The 19,669-nt window shown below is 57.3% G+C and overlaps 1 protein-coding gene and 1 long non-coding RNA gene across 3 annotated transcripts; one reads left to right on the top strand and one right to left on the bottom strand.

The window, feature by feature from the left end:
- Positions 1-5,445: 5,445 nt before the first annotated feature.
- ZC3H12A (zinc finger CCCH-type containing 12A) lies at positions 5,446-14,301 on the bottom strand. Of its 2 annotated transcripts, XM_026516641.4 has the most exons (6): positions 14,148-14,301; positions 12,840-13,312; positions 8,244-8,383; positions 7,765-7,999; positions 7,132-7,238; positions 5,446-6,996 (listed from the first exon to the last, which is right to left on the bottom strand). In XM_026516641.4, the coding sequence occupies exons 2-6, from the start codon at positions 13,229-13,231 to the stop codon at positions 6,122-6,124; spliced, it is 1,749 nt and encodes a 582-aa protein (XP_026372426.1). In that variant the 5' UTR covers positions 13,232-13,312; positions 14,148-14,301; the 3' UTR covers positions 5,446-6,121. The 2 variants fall into 2 exon arrangements, with proteins under 2 accessions (XP_026372426.1, XP_048077735.1); XM_048221778.2 differs by lacking the exons at positions 12,840-13,312; positions 14,148-14,301 and adding an exon at positions 8,682-10,999.
- Positions 14,302-14,408: 107 nt separating this feature from the next.
- Positions 14,409-18,615, top strand: LOC130542308 (uncharacterized). The gene is made up of 2 exons (XR_008956783.1): positions 14,409-14,668; positions 18,327-18,615. It is a non-coding gene; the product is annotated as an uncharacterized LOC130542308 (long non-coding RNA).
- Positions 18,616-19,669: the final 1,054 nt, after the last annotated feature.

The raw sequence follows: 19,669 nt of genomic DNA, 5'->3' as shown, positions 1-19,669 counted from the left end.
AGTAGAAGTTCTCACTGCTAAGATGGGCTGCGGTGTTGATTCCGACCCCCACACCAGCGCAGGGTGGTGGTCCCCAGGGAGGAGCGTATGGAGGATGGCCCATGGCTTGGGGGGGGGGGTTTTGGGGGACACATAGCAGGCCTTCAATTTGTATTTATTTTCTGGCTCAGCCTTTTTTAGTTGTCACTTTGAATGTGTTCTATAATATGCATAAATATTCATTAGTACATGTAGATTATTGATAAATAAACGGTAGGTTGAACCACAAGCAGTTGCTGCACTTCAGCCATTTTGATCTTCAAACCGGGCAGTTACCCTGATTTAACAACATAACACGTGTTGGGGGTATGTATGCGCTGCGTGTTTACCGTTCGGGTACAAGAATAACCTTCGGAGGCCCCTGGCCGATGGGACCCTCCTCAGATCCCCACCCCCATAACTTATTTCTGTACCCTAAGGAGGCTTTAAAAGATATAATTTGAATAACTAATGCCTGCAAATGGCATATATTCAAAGAGTACGGGAGTATGGTCAGTGAAAAAAGTGAGTCCATCCGTCCTCAGCGGCCAGTTGTCCTTCCCGGAGGCGGTTCCTTGTGTGTCCTTCCAGAGGAGCTTTGTACGCCTACGGGCAGTGCGCACACAGGCACGGGCCTGTCACGGAATGGTAGCGTGCTTCTTCCACCCAGTAATACCGCTGAGACAGCGTTCTGTAGATGCAGCTTACACACCTCAGTTCTGTTGGCTACGGAACGTTCCTTTATATGCGTGCACCACAGTTTACTTAACCGGACCTCTGCCGATGGCATTAATGCGCTTTTTCATCTTTTGCCGTTTCAGGCAGTGTGGTAGTGCCTTACATTTTGCAAATATGATTCTTAGTGGTGGGATTGCTGAGCCATGGGGAATGTGTCAAAGGGTTAAAACACAGATCTCACTGTGACTTGTATCGCCCAGATCACTTTTGAAATGTGAGTGCATGTATTTTTTTCTCCTTTTCCATTCCTTCTTATTCCTCTAGTTCCTGAGGATTTTTCCTGGGTAATTTGTTACCCATAACAGTTGGAATTTTCTGGAGCTGTCAACTTTGTAAAAGACAGGACTGTTACCTCTGGTGATGCCTTCCGGGGTGGAGCTGCAGATGCCATTAAGAATTCCCATTTCGGGGCGCCTGGCTGGCTCAGTTCATAGAGTGTGGGACTTTTGATCTCAAGATCATGAGTTCAAGCTCTGTACTGGGCGTAGAGCTTACGTTTAAAAAAAAACACCAGTAAGCAAAGAAGAATGAATTCCCATTTGCCTTAGCACTTTCCATATTATTCTCTTCAGAGTCTTGGTTTTGGATCCTATTGAAGATGCTTGTCTCTAGGCACTTGGTTCAGGCCAGTGTCGATGGCCGTGAGGGCTCAGCTGCCTCCTGCCTCACAGACAGTCGTACCAGGAGGCTCCAGCAGGTGGCAGGCAGAGCCCCACAAGTGCCCCTGGCCTTTAGTGGGGCTCTAATCTGGAGAGCCGCCAGCATCAGAGCCCTTGGGCCCTTCCCAGATCCAGCAACATGCCCAGTGCAGTGTGGGGTGGGGTGGGGTGCCTGATCCCTTCCTTCTACCTAGTCTTGCAGCCATTTCTTAAATGGGTGAGCAATTTAAGATGGCCAGTACCTGCGTTGAGATGGCCTTCAAAAGGCCACATCCCAGGATGACAGCCTGGGGCCTCCTCCCCATCCAGGAACTAGCTGGAAGGATTTACATACCATGGCCTGGGATGGCCTGAGTTTCCTTAATTGTAGGGCTCTACTTCCTGTCTCTTTTCTGCCAAATCTCCCACACCCTTCCCATGAACAAGGAGGTCCCCAGAACAAGCTCTTACTCACCACCCTCTACTCCACCCACTCTGCTGTGGTCTAGGGGAAAAAACGAGCCAGAGTTTGAGAAGCCCTGGAGCAGAAGTGCTAGGACCCTGGGACTGCCTTTCTTTGGGGCAGGAGCCTCTGGGGACCAGTGAGGCCCAGGGCATGAGGTGGCGGCTCCATCCCCTCCCAACTCCTAGATTTGTGTCCCATTGAATCCCAGTTTCTCTGATGGAGACCTGCCCAGTCCCGCCTTGAGGGCAGGGGTCTTGCCCTTCTGTGTAGGGGAGGAAGGGGCAGGGGTGGGGGGAGTCCACTGCGGCCTCTTCCCAGTTACTGCCCCACACCGCCCTGCAGGAGACCAGCAATGTTTGAGGTGCCAGCAGCACTGGGGCTGTGGGGCCTGGGAGAGCTGCTCCCCTGGAGCCTCGGAGCTCTCTGGCTCCTCACTGAAATTCCCCAGACCTTTAGGGACCGCTGGGTTTTCCTCAGGCGAGTGACATGGGATGGGGACAGAGTGGGTGAGGACAGCCAAGGAAGGGAATTTCATCCATTTGGGGCCAGTTGTCTCTGCCAGTTTCTGTAGTCACGCTGTGCCCCCAGCGGGGTTAACCCGCCTTTGAGACCGAACTGCAAGAAGACTCAGGGTCGGGCCCCTGCTGGTGAGAGCCCCGGGGTGAGGTGGGGGACCTGTGGGGGTTGGGGAGGGTCTGGCAGGAGGCCACCCTCTGGGAGCTCCCCAGGATCATTTCCCAACAATGCAGGGATTTGCATACTCCCTGGTTTCCCCATCAGCTCTCAGCTCCTGGAACCAGGAAGGCAGAGGAGGAAAGGGCACCACGCAAAGGCAACAGCCATCGGAGTCTGATCCCCTCAGCGCCTCGGTGGCTTGAGGTTGTGTCTCAGGATCGGCCCCGCCACCCTCGACTTCCCGCAGGCCCGTGAACCTTACACCTCGCTTGTGAGGCCAGCCAGGAAGCTGAGGCTCTAGGAGGGGAAGTGAGTTGTGCAGGGCCCCACATCCAGGACTATTCCCTCTCAGGCTGGCACCCCACGAACTGAGGGGCCTTCTTGTCAATCCAGAGCAGCGCAGGGATCATGGTGTCTCATTGACAGGTGGCAACAGCCGAGGCCCTGTGAGGGAAGGTGCTTCGGCCCGCGGGGCAGGAGGTGGTCGGGAGAACTTCACAGTTAAAACCCAAGTCCTGGGAAAGACGCGTCCTGGGCATTGGCCCTGGCAGCCAGATTGAGAAAGTGGCCCGGAGGCGTGGCTCCAGGTCCTGGAGGGCCAGCGTAGCCACGCTGAGGCTGCCGGGGAAGCACAGGGTGCGCGCTGAGGCCCACGGGGCCCGGGACTGACTCGAGCCTCCCCCGAGCCCAGCCTCAACTGGCCCTTGCTGCGTGGTCTCTGCTGCCCTCATGGGGGCCTGTCAGTGAGCCAGCAGGGCCAGACGCAGCCTCCAGTCATGGGCCATTCCCAGCCTGGACGGGCTGCCCACTGCCCGCCTGCCTGGAGGATCCTTCCCCCACCCCGCAAAAGCAGAAACAGCAAATGACCAAGAGCTCAGCTCTGGTCAGGGGCCAAATGTGAGCCCTCCAGTCTATGGACAGCTGGCTGGTGGGATGGGAAGAGGGGTGCGGGCACCCTACTTCTCCTTCCAGGCCACTCCCGAGGCCTCATGGCCTTCACGTCCCACGTGGTGTACAGATAGAGGGGGCTTGGTGGGTGTGGCTGCTGGGGCGCCCACTGCTGAGCAGGGGGGTGGGGGGTCCTTTCACACTCATGCTTGAGGGAGTCTTGGTGGTGGCTGTACACCTAACAGGGTTGCGAGGTGCGGGCTGAGGGCACCCCCTGCCTCCCTCCCTCTCGGGCCTGAGAGTTGTTGCAAACCGGTGTCTGGGGTCCTTCCTTCTGGTGTGTGGGAGCCAGGGCCCCAAAGTCGAGGGCCTATTCCAACCTGTCCTCGTCTCTGGGACCTCAGGCAAACCACTCAGCCTGGCTTTGCCGGTGGCTTTGCCAGTGGCCTTCCTTCGCCATGCCAGTGGCTGATAATGAACTGGACAGTCTGGTCTTTTAGCTTTCTGTCCCATAAAAGCAAACAAAGACTCATAAATAGCCTTTTAATCTGGAATACAGTACTTGACTGGAGAAAATATAAGGAAGGCAATGACATTTCTTCGTGAAGTAAAACCTTGCAAGGAGGCTGGAAGAAATGGGCATGGGGTGCCTTGAGGAGGACGTGAGGGGGCTTCAAGTAACGTCTGCTGAGATCATTCCCACCTTGCACCTGGGTTCCTGCTTTAAATGCAAGCTTCTAAAGAATGCTTAGAGTGGGGTGCCTGGGTGGCGCAGTAGGTTGAGTGTCCGACTCCTGATTTCAGCTCAGGCCATGATCCCAGGGTTGTGGGATCGAGCCCCACATTGGGCTCCACACTCAGCTCGGAGTCTGCTGGGCATTCTCTTTCCCCCTTTCCCTCTCCCCCCAACTCGTGCTTTCCCCTCTCTCTCTCTCAAAATAAATAAATCTTAAAAAAAAAAAATGTTCAGGGTGAAGAATGCGGTGGGGGCCCAGCGTGCAGGGAGGCGGCCAGTGTGGCATTTTCCTCCTCATGCTGCGCAGATGTTCTGTGGTAAAGCGGTTTCTTAAAAAAAAAAAAAAATACAGATACTATACAAGCTTCACAAACACTAAGTACAGATTAGGTGAGATATTCAAATACAGAATTATTAAAACTGTATTTTTTCCATTTTCTCCTGCTGATGGTGTTTGGGGATCATTTGACAGCCCGGCTTTTCACTTAAAATCTTTAACATTTGTATCTCATTTTTTCATCTGAAAAAAATGTATATTCCTGCCTGGCTTCCTTCCTTCTAGGGGCAGCTAAGAAGGTTGAGGTGGTGAGGTGAGCACAGCCCACAGGCAGCAACACCAGAGGCCCTTTGATGAGCACTTACTATGTGCCAGGATTGGGTCATGTGGTCAACAGGCAGGCTCTCATGTCCTCCCTACAATCCTGTAAGGTAGGTACCATTATTACCCCCACTTCACAGAGGAGGAAACTGAGGCCAGAGAGGGGTAGTCACTTGTCCCTGAGGTAAAACTGGTGGCAGAGCCAGTTCCTCAGTTTGGGACCAGGACCCCTGACCTCCCGCGTGGGGGCTACCCTGGCGTCGTCTCTCCAGGCTCCTTCTGTGCCCCTTGCTCCACTCTGTGACTCTGCGGCTAGAACTCAGCAGCGTCTGGGAGGATGAGGCCAGAGCCGAGCACCCAAGGGCTCCCCAACCACCTTCTCTCCTCAACTATCCTGGAAGCCCTCTTCCCAGCCAGATGGTTTTCTGTCCTCAGCTCTGGTCACAGGACAGAAAAGGGGAACAGCCCGATCCCACCCCCACCCCGCCCCCACCCCCTGCCACCCCTCGCCACCCCACAGCCTCAGGACTTCAACTCCCAACTTTCCCCCACCCTGCCTGGCCCATGGCCTCGGTAAGGAAGGCCCTGCCCCCAAGGGACTGAGCGCCTTGGGTTAGGTGCACACCTGCTGACCTTCCACTGCCCAAAGGCCCGCTCAACCCCCAAGGACAACCAAGACCGTCATCTCTTAAAGGGACTCACATTGTATTTTATTGACATGTTAAGGGAGGCAAGGACTTAAAGTATTTAACATTATATCTGTACACATACATATACGCATCCCCACTCTTGCAGAAGGGAGAGAGGACTCGGAGTAGAGAGGAAGGGGAAGAGAGAGTGGGGACAGAGGACCCTTGACCCCTGGTGGGGGCAAGGAGACAGGCGAACAGAGTGGAACAGAAGATGGGTTATTAAGAAGCATCTTGCTTACTAACATGAAGCCTGGTGCCCGGCGAGAGCACCGATGAGGCCTCATTGGCGTAGAGGAGGGGCCCTTGGAGGGCAGGCACACAGTGCCTAACTAGCCAGCTGAGGCCGGCATCCCAGGGACGGGGTGGAGGTGGGGGGCCGTGCACAGGGCCCCCAGCCCAGGCCTCTGCTCCCCACCGCCTCCCTCCCCGCCCTCTGAGAGAAAGGAGGGTTTGGGCTTCAGCCACGGACTGATGCCTTTACGGCAGCGTCTCCTTAAACTACAGATACAATGTGCATCAACAGGGTGATCGCTCCCGCCCCACTCGGCAGCCGGCGCCAGGTGCCGGGTGGGCCAGAACCAATCCTACAGTATCTTTGGTTTGTGGGTTCCATTCCCTACTTTAATCCTCCCTCAGTCCAGCCTTGGGGGCGGCCACCACAGCGCAGCTGGCTCACTCACTGGGGTGCCGGGGCTGGTAAGAAAGGATCTCCGCAGCCAGCCGCTGGGGGTCCAGGACCTGTGGGAAGCGCCCCATCACAGCCTCTACCAGGTGCGGGGGGAAGACCCCGCACAGCTTGGTGTACAGGCTGGCTCGCTCCTTGGCTAGGCTGCCAGCCCCACCCCATGGGCCCCTGTCAGCTCCCGGGCCTGGCGCGGGCCGGTCCTGCAGGACTGGGGTGGGGGGAGGCAGCTGGTAAGGCTCAGACCAGTACTCTCGAGGTGGAAAGGCAGCCGGCGGGGGGGCATAGTCAGCAGGGACGCTGAAGTGGCCGGCACCCATGGCCCCCCCAAAGGCAGAGAAGGCCCGAGTGGCTGGGAGCTCAGCCCCGTACGGGCCGTAGCCAGCATAAGGGCCCCGAGGTGGGCCGGGCTCACTAGGGCCTCCTCCGCGAACCCCCCACAGTTCTGACATCTGGCTCTCCAGGGAGCCGATGCCCGAGTCCAGACACTCTTGTGAGGTGTATGGGAGAGAATCCGGCGTCTGTGGGAACCAGTCTGCGGGCCCAAAGCTGCCACCACTGCCCCCACTATGTGGGAGGCTCCTGCCCGCTGGGGCAAAGGGCTGTGTCAGACCCTCTCGGTGCGGCCCCGGGGATGCCTGGGCTCCCAGCTTCTTCCCATCCAGGATGCACTGCTCATGCTCTGTGGGCACAGAGCCGGGCTGGGATGAGGGTGAAGGCCGCTGGCCACTTGGGTCCTTGCCCGGCGCCCTAGGGGGTGGGAGGAGGGCATTGGCGCGGAGCTCGTCGGCCACAGAGCGCTGGGGGCGGCTGGGCCGCTCCGGGTGGAAGAACCGGCACTTGATCCCATAGGTGCACTTCCTCCCTGGAAGACAGCAAGGGGCCTCTGAGCGGGGGGGCGGAGGCTCCAGAACCAGGGCTGGGACAGGGATGGGGTGGCACAGGAAACTTGGGGTTGGGTGGTCTCCGAGAGGGAGAACCTGGGGCCCAGGTCTCTTACCGTAGGGACACGGCTGCTTCCTGTGCTCTGCTGTGAGTGGCTTCTTACGCAGGAAGTTGTCCAGGCTTGGCCCGTGACGGCCCAAAGGGTCATCGGGGGGCATGAACCTGCAGGGGAGGTGGGAGGTGTGAAGGGGAACTTCCCAGTGCTGAGCGGGGAGGGGGGCGGGCCAGCGAGCCTCACCAGAGCAATGGGAGGGAGAGCAGCTCCTAAAACTGGTGGTCACCCTGCAGGACATCCCTGGGCCCCGGGGTGGGGGGGAGCCCCAAGGGAGGGGAGGAGGCCCCAGCCCGAGGGGCCTTGCAGGCAGTGGGGAGGCCAGCAACCTGAAAATCTCCATCTAAGGTGGCATCCACCCACTGGCCCCTGATCAGGGACTGAGTGTTAGGAACCACTCACCATAGCCCATCGCTGATGCTCCGCCCGCCCCCCCAAACTCATCCCCCTCCCCGTCCTGTCCCCAGCCTGACCCCTTCTACCTGGTGCCAGGTCCCTCTCATTCCCAAAGCTGCCTGGATGCAAGGCCGTGACCCCAGCAGAGCTCCTCCCAGCCACCCCTGACACCTGAGGACACATCTGGCCCCCCCCCCCCCCAGCCCCCTTGGACCGCAGACCGGAGGGCCAGGACCTTACTTGTCATTGACGAAGGAGTACATGAGCAGCCGCTCCTCGATGAAGCGCTTCCACTCCTGCCGCTCGCTCTGGAGATCACGGTACGTGTCGTTGGAGACCACGACCCCATCAGACTCAAAAGCCAGCTTCACGATGAAGCGGTCGTCATAGCACACCACGCGCTTGCCACCAACGCGCCGCGATGGGGTAAACACTAGGATCTTCTTCTTCTCCAGCTCCCGCAGGACGTGCTGGTCTGTGGGACAGCAGCAGCTCAGGTCAGAGCCCGACCTGCACCCAGAGCCTCCTGCTGGCCAGGCACAGGGGCTCTGAACGCCAGGTGCACCGAGGCAGGAAGGGGCTGAGCACAAAGGAAACTGGGCAAAGAGATGCTGGTCCCTGCTTGAGGTCTAGAAGCTGCCAGTCACACCCAAAGGGTCTCTCTTGGGGAGAAGCCCTGCTGGGGCAGGGAGGCCACCCCCTCCTGAGTTGCCACTCACCTGTGATGGGCACATCGGGCCGAGGCTGCTCCTTCCTCCAGGATGGCACAAAGACTGTGATGTCCGTGTGGCCGCGCTCCAGAAACCAGTTCACTGCCAGGAGGATGCCCCGGCAGGAGAACACTTCCTTATTCCCGTGGCTGGGAAGAAGAGGAGGGACAGGGTCAGCCTGCGAGGGTGGCTGACCCACTCTCCCCTAGCCCTGAGCACGAGGGACTTGCTCCCGAGACCCTGGCCTGGCCCGGGTGGCGGAGCGGCTGGGCTCAGCCCACTGCCCTCTGGCCCAAGGCCTGCATTCCCTGCTGGTTCCCACAGCGTCCGGGATGGCCTGACCAGGGACTTTCCCTGAGGTTCCATCTCCCGACAGTGAGGAGCCGCCCAGGAATCTGGCGGCACCCGCTCCCCATGTGGGGGAGGGTCAGGCTGCTTGCAACACACCTGGGGGTGGGGGAAAGGCTCCAGGAGCCTTCTGGTTCCTGCCCCACCCGGGGGTGCTGGGACCACAGGGACACAGACATACACAGGCACACTGAGTCACCAGTCCTCCCTCGCCCGCTGGGCGGTGCTGTGGGTGGGGGTGGGAAGCGACACGCCCCGGCTAACTGAAGAGAAACCAGATTGCTCCGGATTAAACATGGATTAGAGTTCAGTCCTACACAGGCCCCAGGGGCTGGGACTGAGCAGCGCGAAAGGGAAGGAGGCATGATCCATTGTCCCACACGGGGCGGGCGGGCGGGGTGACAGAGTGGAAGAGGCACTCAGGAGTCTTTCAGTCTGAAAGTGAAAGAGCACGGCTTTTCCTCCCAAGGCTGCCAATTCCCCCAAATGCCTGGACTGCCCTGTCCTCTCCTCACCCCTCTCAGGAGGGTGGGAGCTGAGGCAGAAAGGCCATCTGGAAGCCACCCGGGGACTCTCTCTGTTAGCAGGAGGGCTGGGAGGTGGGACATCCCCATGCTGTGATCTGACAGCTGGATGTCACCCCCTCCAAAGGTGGCTGGATCCAGAAACAAGCCCGGACGGGCTGCTGGCTTGCTCTGGCTCAGTTTCCCTATCTGAAAAATGGGCCTGGCAGTCTCCAGTCTCCTTAAAAAGGGCCCATGTCAGTGGCATCACTTTCGTGTTTGAGGCCAGAGACAGTCCAGCAAAGTGGAGGTTCCAACTGGCTTCCTGGGAGGGTTAAGAGGGGGCCGGGGGCTTCCGGGGAACAGTGGGTATTGTAGAAGGCCTCCATGCCCAGGCTGGGGGCGCTGGACGGGGCCAGCTACAGCTCCCTCCCCAACAGCCCCTGCCCCTCACTAACCCCTCCGGGAGCAGCGCAGACACTCATATTTGGCAAATAAAACAGAATAAGTATTACACAAAAGAGGCAAGTCCATGGGCGACCACATCCTGTGGGTGGCTTTGGAGGGGGGGTGGTAGCAGGAGTCCCAAGAGAGGGTAGAGATGGGGGTTGGGGCAGCTGGGGGTCACAGAGGCTGTTTGGGAGAGAGGCTGGGGCTCTCAGGCTGAAGGTCTCCATAAATTGTAGGGGAGGCAAAGTCCAGCTAAAGGCAGTGCTCATCCCCACCAGGTGGTGGGGCCTCCCCCCTGTCCACCAGTGTGCCTATAATAAAAGTTAACATTTACTGAGAGCTGGGAGCCAGGCCCTGATCTAAGGGCGTAGCACGGAATCATCAGCAAGCCTCTGAGGAGGGTCCTATGGTTAAAGGCCCCTTTCCGTTCATTCCCATGAGAAAACCGATCCACAGAGCACGACCACATGCCGCGACGGTGGAACAGAGACGCAGGCCAGAGCCTGTGCTCATAACCACCACCGGTGCTGATGCTCAGACAGGTACAAAGTACCAATCCTGGCAGCGGGGACAGATGGGGGTGAGTGGGCACCGAGCTCCTACTGGAGGCCGACGAGTCCCACACCTGCTTTCTTCATCCTTACAAGGCCACAGTGAAGGCAACCGAGGATCCACAACTCATCTAAGGCTCCCCAGCTAGTGGCAAGAGAAAGAACTTGAACCCGCATCTGGGGCCCCTGGCTCGTCTTCCTGGTCCTTAACTGCAAGACCTGAAGTTTGTACAGCAGAAAGAAAAGCTCCCAAATTTGCATCCGAACAAAGTGTTAAGAGGCAGGGGCAGGCTGGGAACAGGAGACAGGGATGCATTTGGCCAAGTCCCGCTCTTCTGGAGTTCACCCACGTGAAATGGCACTGCCTCTGAGAAGCCTTCCCGGACCTTGCAGGATAGCTCAGATCCCTGTTTCTCTTCACAATGCCCAGTGCTTCTCCCATCACATTTCCCCCCTCCCCCCGGGGCCTCTGCAGCGTCCCTACAACCATGGGGGAATGTGATCCTCCCCGGCTTGGCTCCCTGGCTCAGGTAAGCAGTAGGCACACACACCCACTGGACCCGCTTCTGCATACGCATGCGTACGTGCATGTGCTCCATTGTAGGCCAGCATCCGCAAGCTCAGGGACTTAATCCAGGATAGCCTACTGCCTCTGGGCATCAAAAACCTGGGCTGGGGACAAGTCTGCTCGCAGCTGTCCTAGCCCCTATAATACTCCCTAGGCAGGTAGTGAGAGCCTGGCTCTTGGAAAGAGTTGAACCCACGAGGTAGTTCCACAAGTTGAGCCAGGCCCGGAGTGCCTCCCTAGAGCTAACTTTAGTCCCTCTTGCTGCAATGGAGGAAGCTCTGCTGGCACAGGAAAACCAGACATCCTCCCTCCTCCACCGCAGTCCTGCTTGCCCAGAAGGTCAGCCCCCCCCCCCCCCCCCCGCCGGCCTGGCTAACTAGACACTGGCTAAGCTGTGTGAGGATGTAGGGCACTCCAGCTCGGCTGCTCCCACCGGAGGACAGAGTGCAGGGCCAGGCCAGGCTAGCCAGGTGAAGAGTTCTGCCCGGGCTGGGCCCAGCTAGAGGAGAAAAATTCCCTTAGAAGGAAACAGAGGTGAATTTCCCCGCGATTTGCATACGGTGGGGGCTGGCCTGCCTGCCCTTGGCGGGGGGGGGGGGGGGGGGGGGGGGGGGAGGGGGCAGCAGGGCAGGAACCCAGCAGCAGCTGAGACAGGAAGTTTGAGGCTGGAATTCCCCTCCTGCTACTGCCCCAGCTCAGAAACCCCCCGCGGCTGTGCCTCCCCAGCCGGCTCCTCAGGCCACCCCCTCCTCCCACCCAGGCCCCTCCTCCTCCCGCCAGGATACAAACACACAGAGCACATGGCTGTCCCCGGGGAGGGGCGGGGTGGGGTGGGGGGGAGATGGTCAGCACCGGCTGGCCCGGGCCAGCGCAGCCTGCCCAAGCCTCCAGGGGAAGAAGTCACAGACCTGCACGGCTCCTGGGCCAGCCACAAAGCTCCTGGAGCCAGAGAGGGGACCCCTCTCAAAGCCCAGGTTGCGACCTGCTGCCGCTAGCAGTGGGAGCCAGCTTTACCCAACCTCCTGTGGAGGCTCAGCCCATTTCAGAGGCAGGAAGATTGATCCAAAGGTGGCCAGAACAGGGCCACCTGCACACCAGCTGAGCTAGGCCAGGACCAGCCTGACAGCTGACTTGGCCCAGCTGGATTGGGAGTGGGAGGGGCCAAGGGCACTGAAGCCTTAAGCAGCCTACCTGAGAGACCCTACAGGGCAGCCAGGGAAGGAGCCGTCCCCAGGCCCCGACCAGGGTCTGGGCGGGGGGGGGCGGATATCTTCCTGACAATGCCCACTGGAACTTGTCCTGGTGAACGATCCACCCAGCCCTGACCCAGAGGGCGGGGCCTGGATTGAAGGGAAGTCTGGGCTCCCTAGTGTCAGCCTTGGCCCCCTGCTTCACCGGACCCCATTCCCTGTGACAGTCTTCTTGAAGAGGGGAGGATTACTGGGGTGGAGTCCTGGCTCTGGCCCTGTGGGGCCCCTGGGCCCAGTCGCAGAGGCGACCCAAGTCACAGCTGACCTGCCCACCCCCGTCACCCCCCGTGTAAGCCAGATCCTGGAGGACATGCTTGGTCACAGTGACAAAGGTCTCAGTACCCGGGCCTGCTTCCTCAGAAGTCCAGGTCTGGCACAACAAGGCCTCAGAGGCCCCAGACCCTTAAGTAACGGTAGTAACAACTACTGCTTACTGAGCTTGTGCTTCTGTCCAGGCTCTGTGCCTCCACTCCTCACAATGTCACCTGAGCAGAGGGCAGCTGGGTCTCACTGACAAGGAGAGAAAGCTCTGAGACATTAAGTGACTGGCTCCTACACGGGCGAGCTGGCCCCACAGTCTAATCCCTTACACATACTGCCTGGTGTTGTAGGAGAGGAACTGAGACTGTGCTGGTCTTCAGGCAGAGATGAAGAGCCCAAGGTGAACACCAGAGACAGAAGGACCCGAGTTCGAATGTCTGCTCTACCACTTACCAATGGTGTGTGCCCATGGGCCCATCTTTGAGCCCCTGTCCTCATCCCTAAAACATTCCTAACAAACCCACTTCCAAGAAGGCATGAGGATTAAGGGAGAGCCTCAGTCTGTGAGAACAGTTCAGACTCTTTCCTGAAGGTCCCTCTACCAGAGATGCAGAGACACAAGGCTACCGTTCCCTGCCACAGGCCCTGGTCTTGACCCGGGAGGTGACACGTACCTCATGGCCACGTTGCTCCCGTCGATGACCACAGGTCTCAGGTCACTGCCCTCCTTGTTCTCCTCTGGGGGTGAGGGCTCCAGGGTGGGAGCCTTGGGGGTACCCCCACCCCGGGGGACCAGGGGGGGCTGAGCGCAGGGGTCCGGGGAGGCCTGGCGCTCCCGCTCAGCTGCTGACCCATGTTTGACCAGCTCGCCCAGCACTGTGTTGGTGTCGGCCTGCACCCCCAGCTTCTGCAGGACACTGTGGATCTCAGCGGAGGAGTAGCCCAGCTTCCGGAAGAAATCAACCTTCATCTGCAGTTCCACAGCCGATGTCTCCTCAGTGCTGGGCTCCTGAGCCGGCCTGGGGGTACCTTGGCAGCTGTGGCTGTCAAGTTCCCACACACTCATGGTGGGGCTGGCTTTCTGAGTGGACCTCTCTCCACCTGCCACTCACAGCTCAGACTGATGGAAGGTACTTTGTCACAGCTCCTGGAGGACAACCGTAAGAATCAGAGATGGGAGTGGCTCTCTCTCCCACCCCTCTCCAGCCCCTACCCTACCCAACAGGTTGAGGCCACACTGACCGGTGGCACCAGGCAAAGCCATCTGCATATGTCACCTCTCCTACCCTCTCAAAAGCTGTCCCAGCTAAGAGTCATCATTCCCACTATATAAAGGATGAAACTGAGCCACAGACTTCAAGAACTTAAGGTCATCCAGCTGTTAGCTGGTGGCGCACACACTTGAACTTAGGCAGTCTGGCTCCACCTCCTACCCCGCCCCCAGCCCCACGGCAACCCAGGGGACCCAGAAGTCCTGCGAGGCCTCGAAGGACGTCGCCGCGCCCCCACAGCTGCGGGGCGGGGCTCTCTGATGGAAACCGGGGTTGGAAGTGCGCTGGAGGGGGGAGGGGGTGCCGGGGGCTTCCCCGCTGAGGCCATCGCCTCCGCTCGCGCAGCGCTCCGAGCCCAGGCCCGGAAGGCGCAGGGCCCGCGGCCAGACTCCCGGGCCGGGAAGGGGGAAGTTTCCGGGGCGACCCACCGGCAAGAAAAGTTGCCGGGAAACTCTGGCTGGCCGCCGGGCGCGGGTGACGCGGAGGCTGTCGCGGCCCGGAGCCCCGCGCTCTCTCGGCTCCCCTCTGGACCTTGGCCTCCCTCTCCCAGGCTCCCCCAACTTGGGCTAAGTTGGAGGGGTTCCCGAGAACCGGCGAGATCGGAGGGGACCCGCCCCACGTCCCTCCCCTCCGGCCAGTCCCAGCCGGAGCCCTCCCCGCGCCGCCCGCCCTTCCCCGGGGCCCTCACCCCCGCCCCGCCGCGCGCCTCACCCCGCCGAGCGCTAGCCGCGGCCCGCGGCGTCTCCATGGGGCCGAGTTCTGGGGGCGAGGCCGGCGGCGCCTTTATACGGAGCGGGCAGGTGGCGTTCGGCACCGTGACGCGGAAGCCGGGCAGGGGAGGCGGCAGCCGGCCCGGGCGGTAGGGGGCGGAGCGGCCACCGCCCCTTCCTGCTCCGCCCCCGCGCCGTCCCGCCCCGGCCTCCGGCCCCGCCCCCGCAGCCCGAGCGCGCCCGCTGGCGGGGCCCGGAGGGGGGCAGGGACGCGCGGGACGCGGCCGCGGCGGCGCCCAAGTCTGCGGAGCCGGAGCGCATCCCCGGCAGGCGTCAGGGAGGCGCGGGCCGAGCCAGGTGCGCGCGGACTCACCCGGGTGCGCACGGCGATGCGAGGACCGGTACAGCCACGCACGTTCAGACCTAGGAGCGCCTGACAAGTACGCCCCGACGGACCACCGTACAGTCACGGTCGCGCTGAGTGAATCAGGTCCACAGAGGTGGGTCCACACACCGTTGGAGGTAGGTCCTTAGTTGTAAAGACAGCAGCTTTCAGACTGAGCCAGGAACACTCAACAGGTACACCGTGACTGGAGCAGGTACACAGAGGTGGGGCCGTGGTGAGGACACTTACCAGGATAGAAAAGTACAACCAGGAAGTGCACAATGACCGAGGCGAAAAACCTGGCAAAGACGTACGTTTACACCAATCACCGTGAGCGTTCACACAGTATTCTCTCGCACAGCTCACGGATGCACCCCCCGCGCCCCCTCCCCCCGGGGATGCTTTTAGGGCCCGGGTCAAGCAGTCATGGTCTCTCACTGGAGCACAGCACTTTCCACTATTGACCCATGGGCTTAGGTGAGGAAGACAGAAAAGGCTTAATTGCCCCATCTGGAAAGGATTGGAACGAAGACCGGGAGCTTCCATTCCAGGGCACCAGGAGCCACCTTTGCCACTTACGAAACCACCAGTGACCTAGGGCAGAGGGGAGACTTTTTTGGTGAGAGGATGGGGCCTGACACCTGCCCTCAGGTGTGTGTGTGTGTTTAAAAGGGGAACACAGAACCCACAAGCTAGAGGACAAAGCCTCAGCAGTGTCACCAGCTCACTTTGAAGCTGGGGAAACAGGTGCAGGGAGCCAAAGCCCTCAAAACTGAGAGCTGACTGTGTACCAATACTCTACTTACATTTTCTCTGCCCTATCATGGGCACGCATCGTACAAGGTAGGTATTAGTGTCATAGCCAAAAAGTTTTATTGTAAAACACACCATCTATGCTATATAGGTACAGCTTAATAGATAATAGTAATAACAACAAAATATCCAATAAAATATCTAGCGTCCACTAGAAAATTTAAAAACTAGACCCTTACCTTTGAGTACCTTTGACACCCTCCACATGTCTCCACTGCAGCCTCCTCCCCTCATCCTGAAAGACCACTTTCCTGAATTTTGTTTTAATTGTGCTAATCATTTCCCTAATTTTCTCTTAGTTTTACCACCTTGGTATAAATCCCTAAAGAATATATTGTTTACCTTAGTTTTGCTTCTTTTGTGTGCAAATGGAATCATTCTATAATTATGCGACTCCCTTTTTTCACACAGTATTGTTGGGTTTCTTTTTAAGATTTTATTTTTAACTAGTGTCTACACCGATGTGGGGCTCCAACCCACAACCCTGAGATCAAGAGTTGCACGTTCACCGACTGAGCCAGCCAGGCGCCCCCAACACAGCCTTGTTTTTTAAAATACATTTTTATTGCTGGTGTGCCTATAACTTATTTATTTTACGATTGAATAATATTCCATTTCAGGAATATACCCGTAGTTATTTATCCATTCTGTTCTTGGATGTTATTTCTGGGATTTGTGATATATTTACTTATGTAGCTATTACCAGGAGCGTGCTTTAGAAATTCTCGTACATATCTTAATGTGCTTGTAGCATTGAGGAGACAAAAACTCAGAGTTTCAGAAAGGTGAAGTCAGTTGCCCAGGGACTGGGAGCTGGGATTCACACAGCTCTCTCTGAGGTATCCATCTCCTGTACCTGCCTGTTTTTAAGAGGCCACAGAAGACCCAGGGAGAAGGGAGCGTGCGTTTCTAGCCAGGCCTTGAAGTTGTCCCTCTGGACTTGCCTGACCCTGTCTACCCAAGTCCCTCCTTTGTTACCTCTCAACTCTAAAGACCCCACAGCATTCAGTCTTATGCTCCCCAGGCATAGCAACCCTAGGGGCAGGCCACCAGCCAAGGAGAGAGGGAGAACAAGGCCCCTTTCCAAGGGGGCCCAGGGCTGGTCTCAGCTACTCTGGCTGAGTGCTGTGTATGCCATACCCCCTTTTATAGTGAGGAAAAGCTCAATGACATTAGGCATTTATTCACTGTAGGAACTACCTTTAAGATAGTAAAAATATGAAGAAACAAGCCCAGGTTAATCATTGGACTGATAAGTCAACCACAGCGATAACACCTCACATTTACGGAGTGCTCACTAGGCTGCGGGCTCTGGGCCAGTACTTTGCATCTGCTTCTTCCTTGGCTGGGAGTGCCCTCCCCGCCTTCCCTCGGACTGCTGCCTGGCCAATTCCATTCATCTTTTTGATGATGTCACCTCCTCTGGGAGGCCTCCGAGACTCTTCAAATGCTACTTTGCTTCCTCCCCAGGGATCCCAGGCACCTGGCCTGTGTCCCTACGTGCTGGATTGTGATTCCCTGCCTGGGACCTCCTCTGGGAGGTCCAGCACTGTGCCAGTGGTAGCCTGCAGGACCGGGTGATGAGTCATGCAGCTCTGTCCCCTCCCCAAGTGAGCTGTGAGCCGGAGTCTCACTCTCTTCCGGCTCACGAAGGCGTCTCTTCTCCGAGAAGCTGACTCTTCTGCAGAATCCAGGGCTGCTCCGGGGAACCCCTGCTCCATTTACAGCTGGATTTTGCAAACCTTGGCCCTGGTTCCCAGGAGCACTCTGGATGTAATGGTCCCCAGCCCACACTTGTCTGTCTTGGAGGCTGGGCTTGCCCGCTCTCTTGCCACCTGCCTGCCCCTGGCCAGCCTGGGGGAGGTTTGCAGAGCTCCAGGACTGGTCACCCCCTTGGCAGGGGATGGGGGACCTGGAGGGAGAAAAGTTCCAGGAATTACCTCGGCCTTTGATGGCTCCACTGGGCCACTCAGACTGGGGAGGACACAGAAGCTAGGTCACCTGTGTAGGAAGGGGGTTAGGCAGGCTGCCCCAAGCCTTAGCAGAGTGGCCGCGGAGGTTAAATTCATCAAGGACTTCTAGAAGTGGAGAAAAGATCAGGTCCCTCCCATGTTTTGATGTTCCTAGTATATATTTTTTAAGTTATTTTTAAATATTTTTTTAAAATTTAAGTCCTCTCTACATGGGGCTCGAACTCACAGCCCTGAGATCAAGGGTCGGATGCTCCTCTGACTGAGCCAGCCAGACACCCCATCTCCCAGTATATTTTAAAAAGACATCACAGGAGGGCTACAAAAAAAATTGAAGTAGGTTTTAAACAGTGATTGAACAAAATAACTTTCTAAATCATGTGTTCAAATGCAGTGGACGGCTGACAAGATAGTAATTGGAGGACTGGTTTTAAAAATATATTATTTCCTTAGAGTAATGGCTGATTGTAGGGCTGGGGCAAGTAAAAGGTGAGCCTGGAGCGGCTGGTGGCCCCAGAGTGGGAAAGCGCTTGAAACACAAAAGGAGGGGCGTGTGGAGGGACCCAGGAGCTAAATCCAGTGGCCCAAGCGGCAAAGATGAGAGCAACGAAAGAAATAACAGAGTATTAGATTATAACCCGAAGTATAAAATATGTATCCATGCGTCCACACTGGTAGAAATAAATTATTGAATAGATAGCTAACTGGGAAAGAAGAAAGAAATCTTCCTTACCGAAGAATTCCAAGTCATCTACGTAGATTCTCCCTTCCAGGAGATGGCGCTTCATTATCCCCTTCCCTTCCCTTGACTGCGCACTAGACTTCTGACTGGCTTCTAAGCAATAGAGCAGGAAATGGGAAAACAGCAACCTGACGGTGGAGAATCCTGGCAGACACCACCTTGACCAGGTGCTCAAGGTTGCATCACCAGGAGTGAGCGGAGTGGATATTGTGCACTCCCGATATCATGTGATGGGAAGGACACACCCCTTCTGTGATTTTCTTCCCCCAGACCCACCACCCCAGAGAAACGCCTTAGACGAACACCAACTGAAGGACATTTTACAAAACACTTGACCGGGATTCCTCAAAACAGAAACGGTTCTAAAAAGGATGGAGGGTTGCCTGGCTGGCTCAGTCGGTTAAGCATTCGACTCTTGATTTCGGCTCAAGTCATGATCTCAGGGTCGTGAGATCGAGCCCTGCGTCGGGCTCTGCGCTCAACGCGGAGTCTGCTCGAGATTCTTTCCCTCTCCCTCTGCCCCTCCCCCCAAATAAATAAATAAATCTTCAAAAAAAAATTTAAAGCATGGAAAGACCAAAACAGTTACAGCCCTGAGGACGCTGGGAAACGTGCCTGGTGGATGCAATGTGGTTCTCTGGGTTGGTTCCTGGATCAGAGCAAGTGTTGATGGAAAAGCTAGTTAAGTCCACAGAAGGTCTGGACTTCAATGACGGAAATGTACCAATGTTATGTTGTTTTAGCTTTCACAAATGTGCCACCGTGGTATGAAATGACAGATGACAACAACAGGGAAACAAATGGGATGAGGGGTATATGGGAGCTCTGTACAATCTTTGCAACTCTTCTGTAAATCTAACATTAATTCCAAAAGTTAAAAAGTTGGTGTAAAAAACATCGATGTATATATATACACGTATATATAGAACTTCATTGGCCTTAGAGGCAGTGTGCTTCGGGGGCCGCTGTCGGTTCGTTTCCATGGGTGTGTATGTAGATGGTGACCGAGTGTATTTCCATTTGGAGATAGTGTCCCACGTCTACACTTGGGGCCTTTTTGTCTATGGGGCCCTGGCCAGATGGCCCTCCTGCCTCCCCTCCTCTCTAGATCCACGCCCCCAACTCAGCTACCCCTGCTCCCTCTCTTCTGAACTTGAATTCTGCTCACATTCTGGACAGTTAGAGCTGGAAACCCCCAAGAGACTCTACTTGCCCGGAATCTTTGTTTTATAGATGGGGAGACGGACAGGGAAAGGGACTTGCCCCTGGCCACACAGCAAGTTAATTTGGGCACAGCTGAGGATGGGACTGGCCGGACTTTCTCCATCCCTGGCCTCCCTGGCCCCATTTGCCGCGGGCCTGAGGTTCAGACCCACACAAGTGCTCGGAAGTCCTGGTGACTCACTTAGGGACTAGATCAGGGCAATGCGTAACCCGAAGAGGTGGTCGCATCTCAAGTGTCTGTTAAAGGGGGTGGGTGCAGCAGAAGTTTGCCCTTTGGCCCCACTGTGCACTCCCTTACCCGTAAACCCCATCTGGTTTTGGAGGTCCGGGAAGACATGGAGGCTGAAGGGAGGCAGAAGGGTGAGTCTGCAGGCTCCTGCCCCCAGACC

Source organism: Ursus arctos, unplaced genomic scaffold, assembly GCF_023065955.2.
Source record: "Ursus arctos isolate Adak ecotype North America unplaced genomic scaffold, UrsArc2.0 scaffold_32, whole genome shotgun sequence".
NCBI classification, from domain to species: Eukaryota; Metazoa; Chordata; class Mammalia; order Carnivora; family Ursidae; genus Ursus; species Ursus arctos.
Note: the sequence above shows the minus strand (reverse complement) of the source record. Positions and strands in the feature narration are given on the sequence as shown.

Bases quoted from the DNA above. Each gene is read 5' to 3' on its own strand.
- ZC3H12A (XM_026516641.4), bottom strand. From the start codon at position 13,231: ATGAGTGTGTGGGAACTTGACAGCCACAGCTGCCAAGGTACCCCCAGG. The intron at 7,239-7,764 runs GTAAGGTCCTGG...CCTCCCCTGCAG, and splicing joins TACTCCTTCGTCAATGACAA to GTTCATGCCCCCCGATGACC. The intron at 6,997-7,131 runs GTAAGAGACCTG...GCTGTCTTCCAG, and splicing joins GAAGCAGCCGTGTCCCTACG to GGAGGAAGTGCACCTATGGG.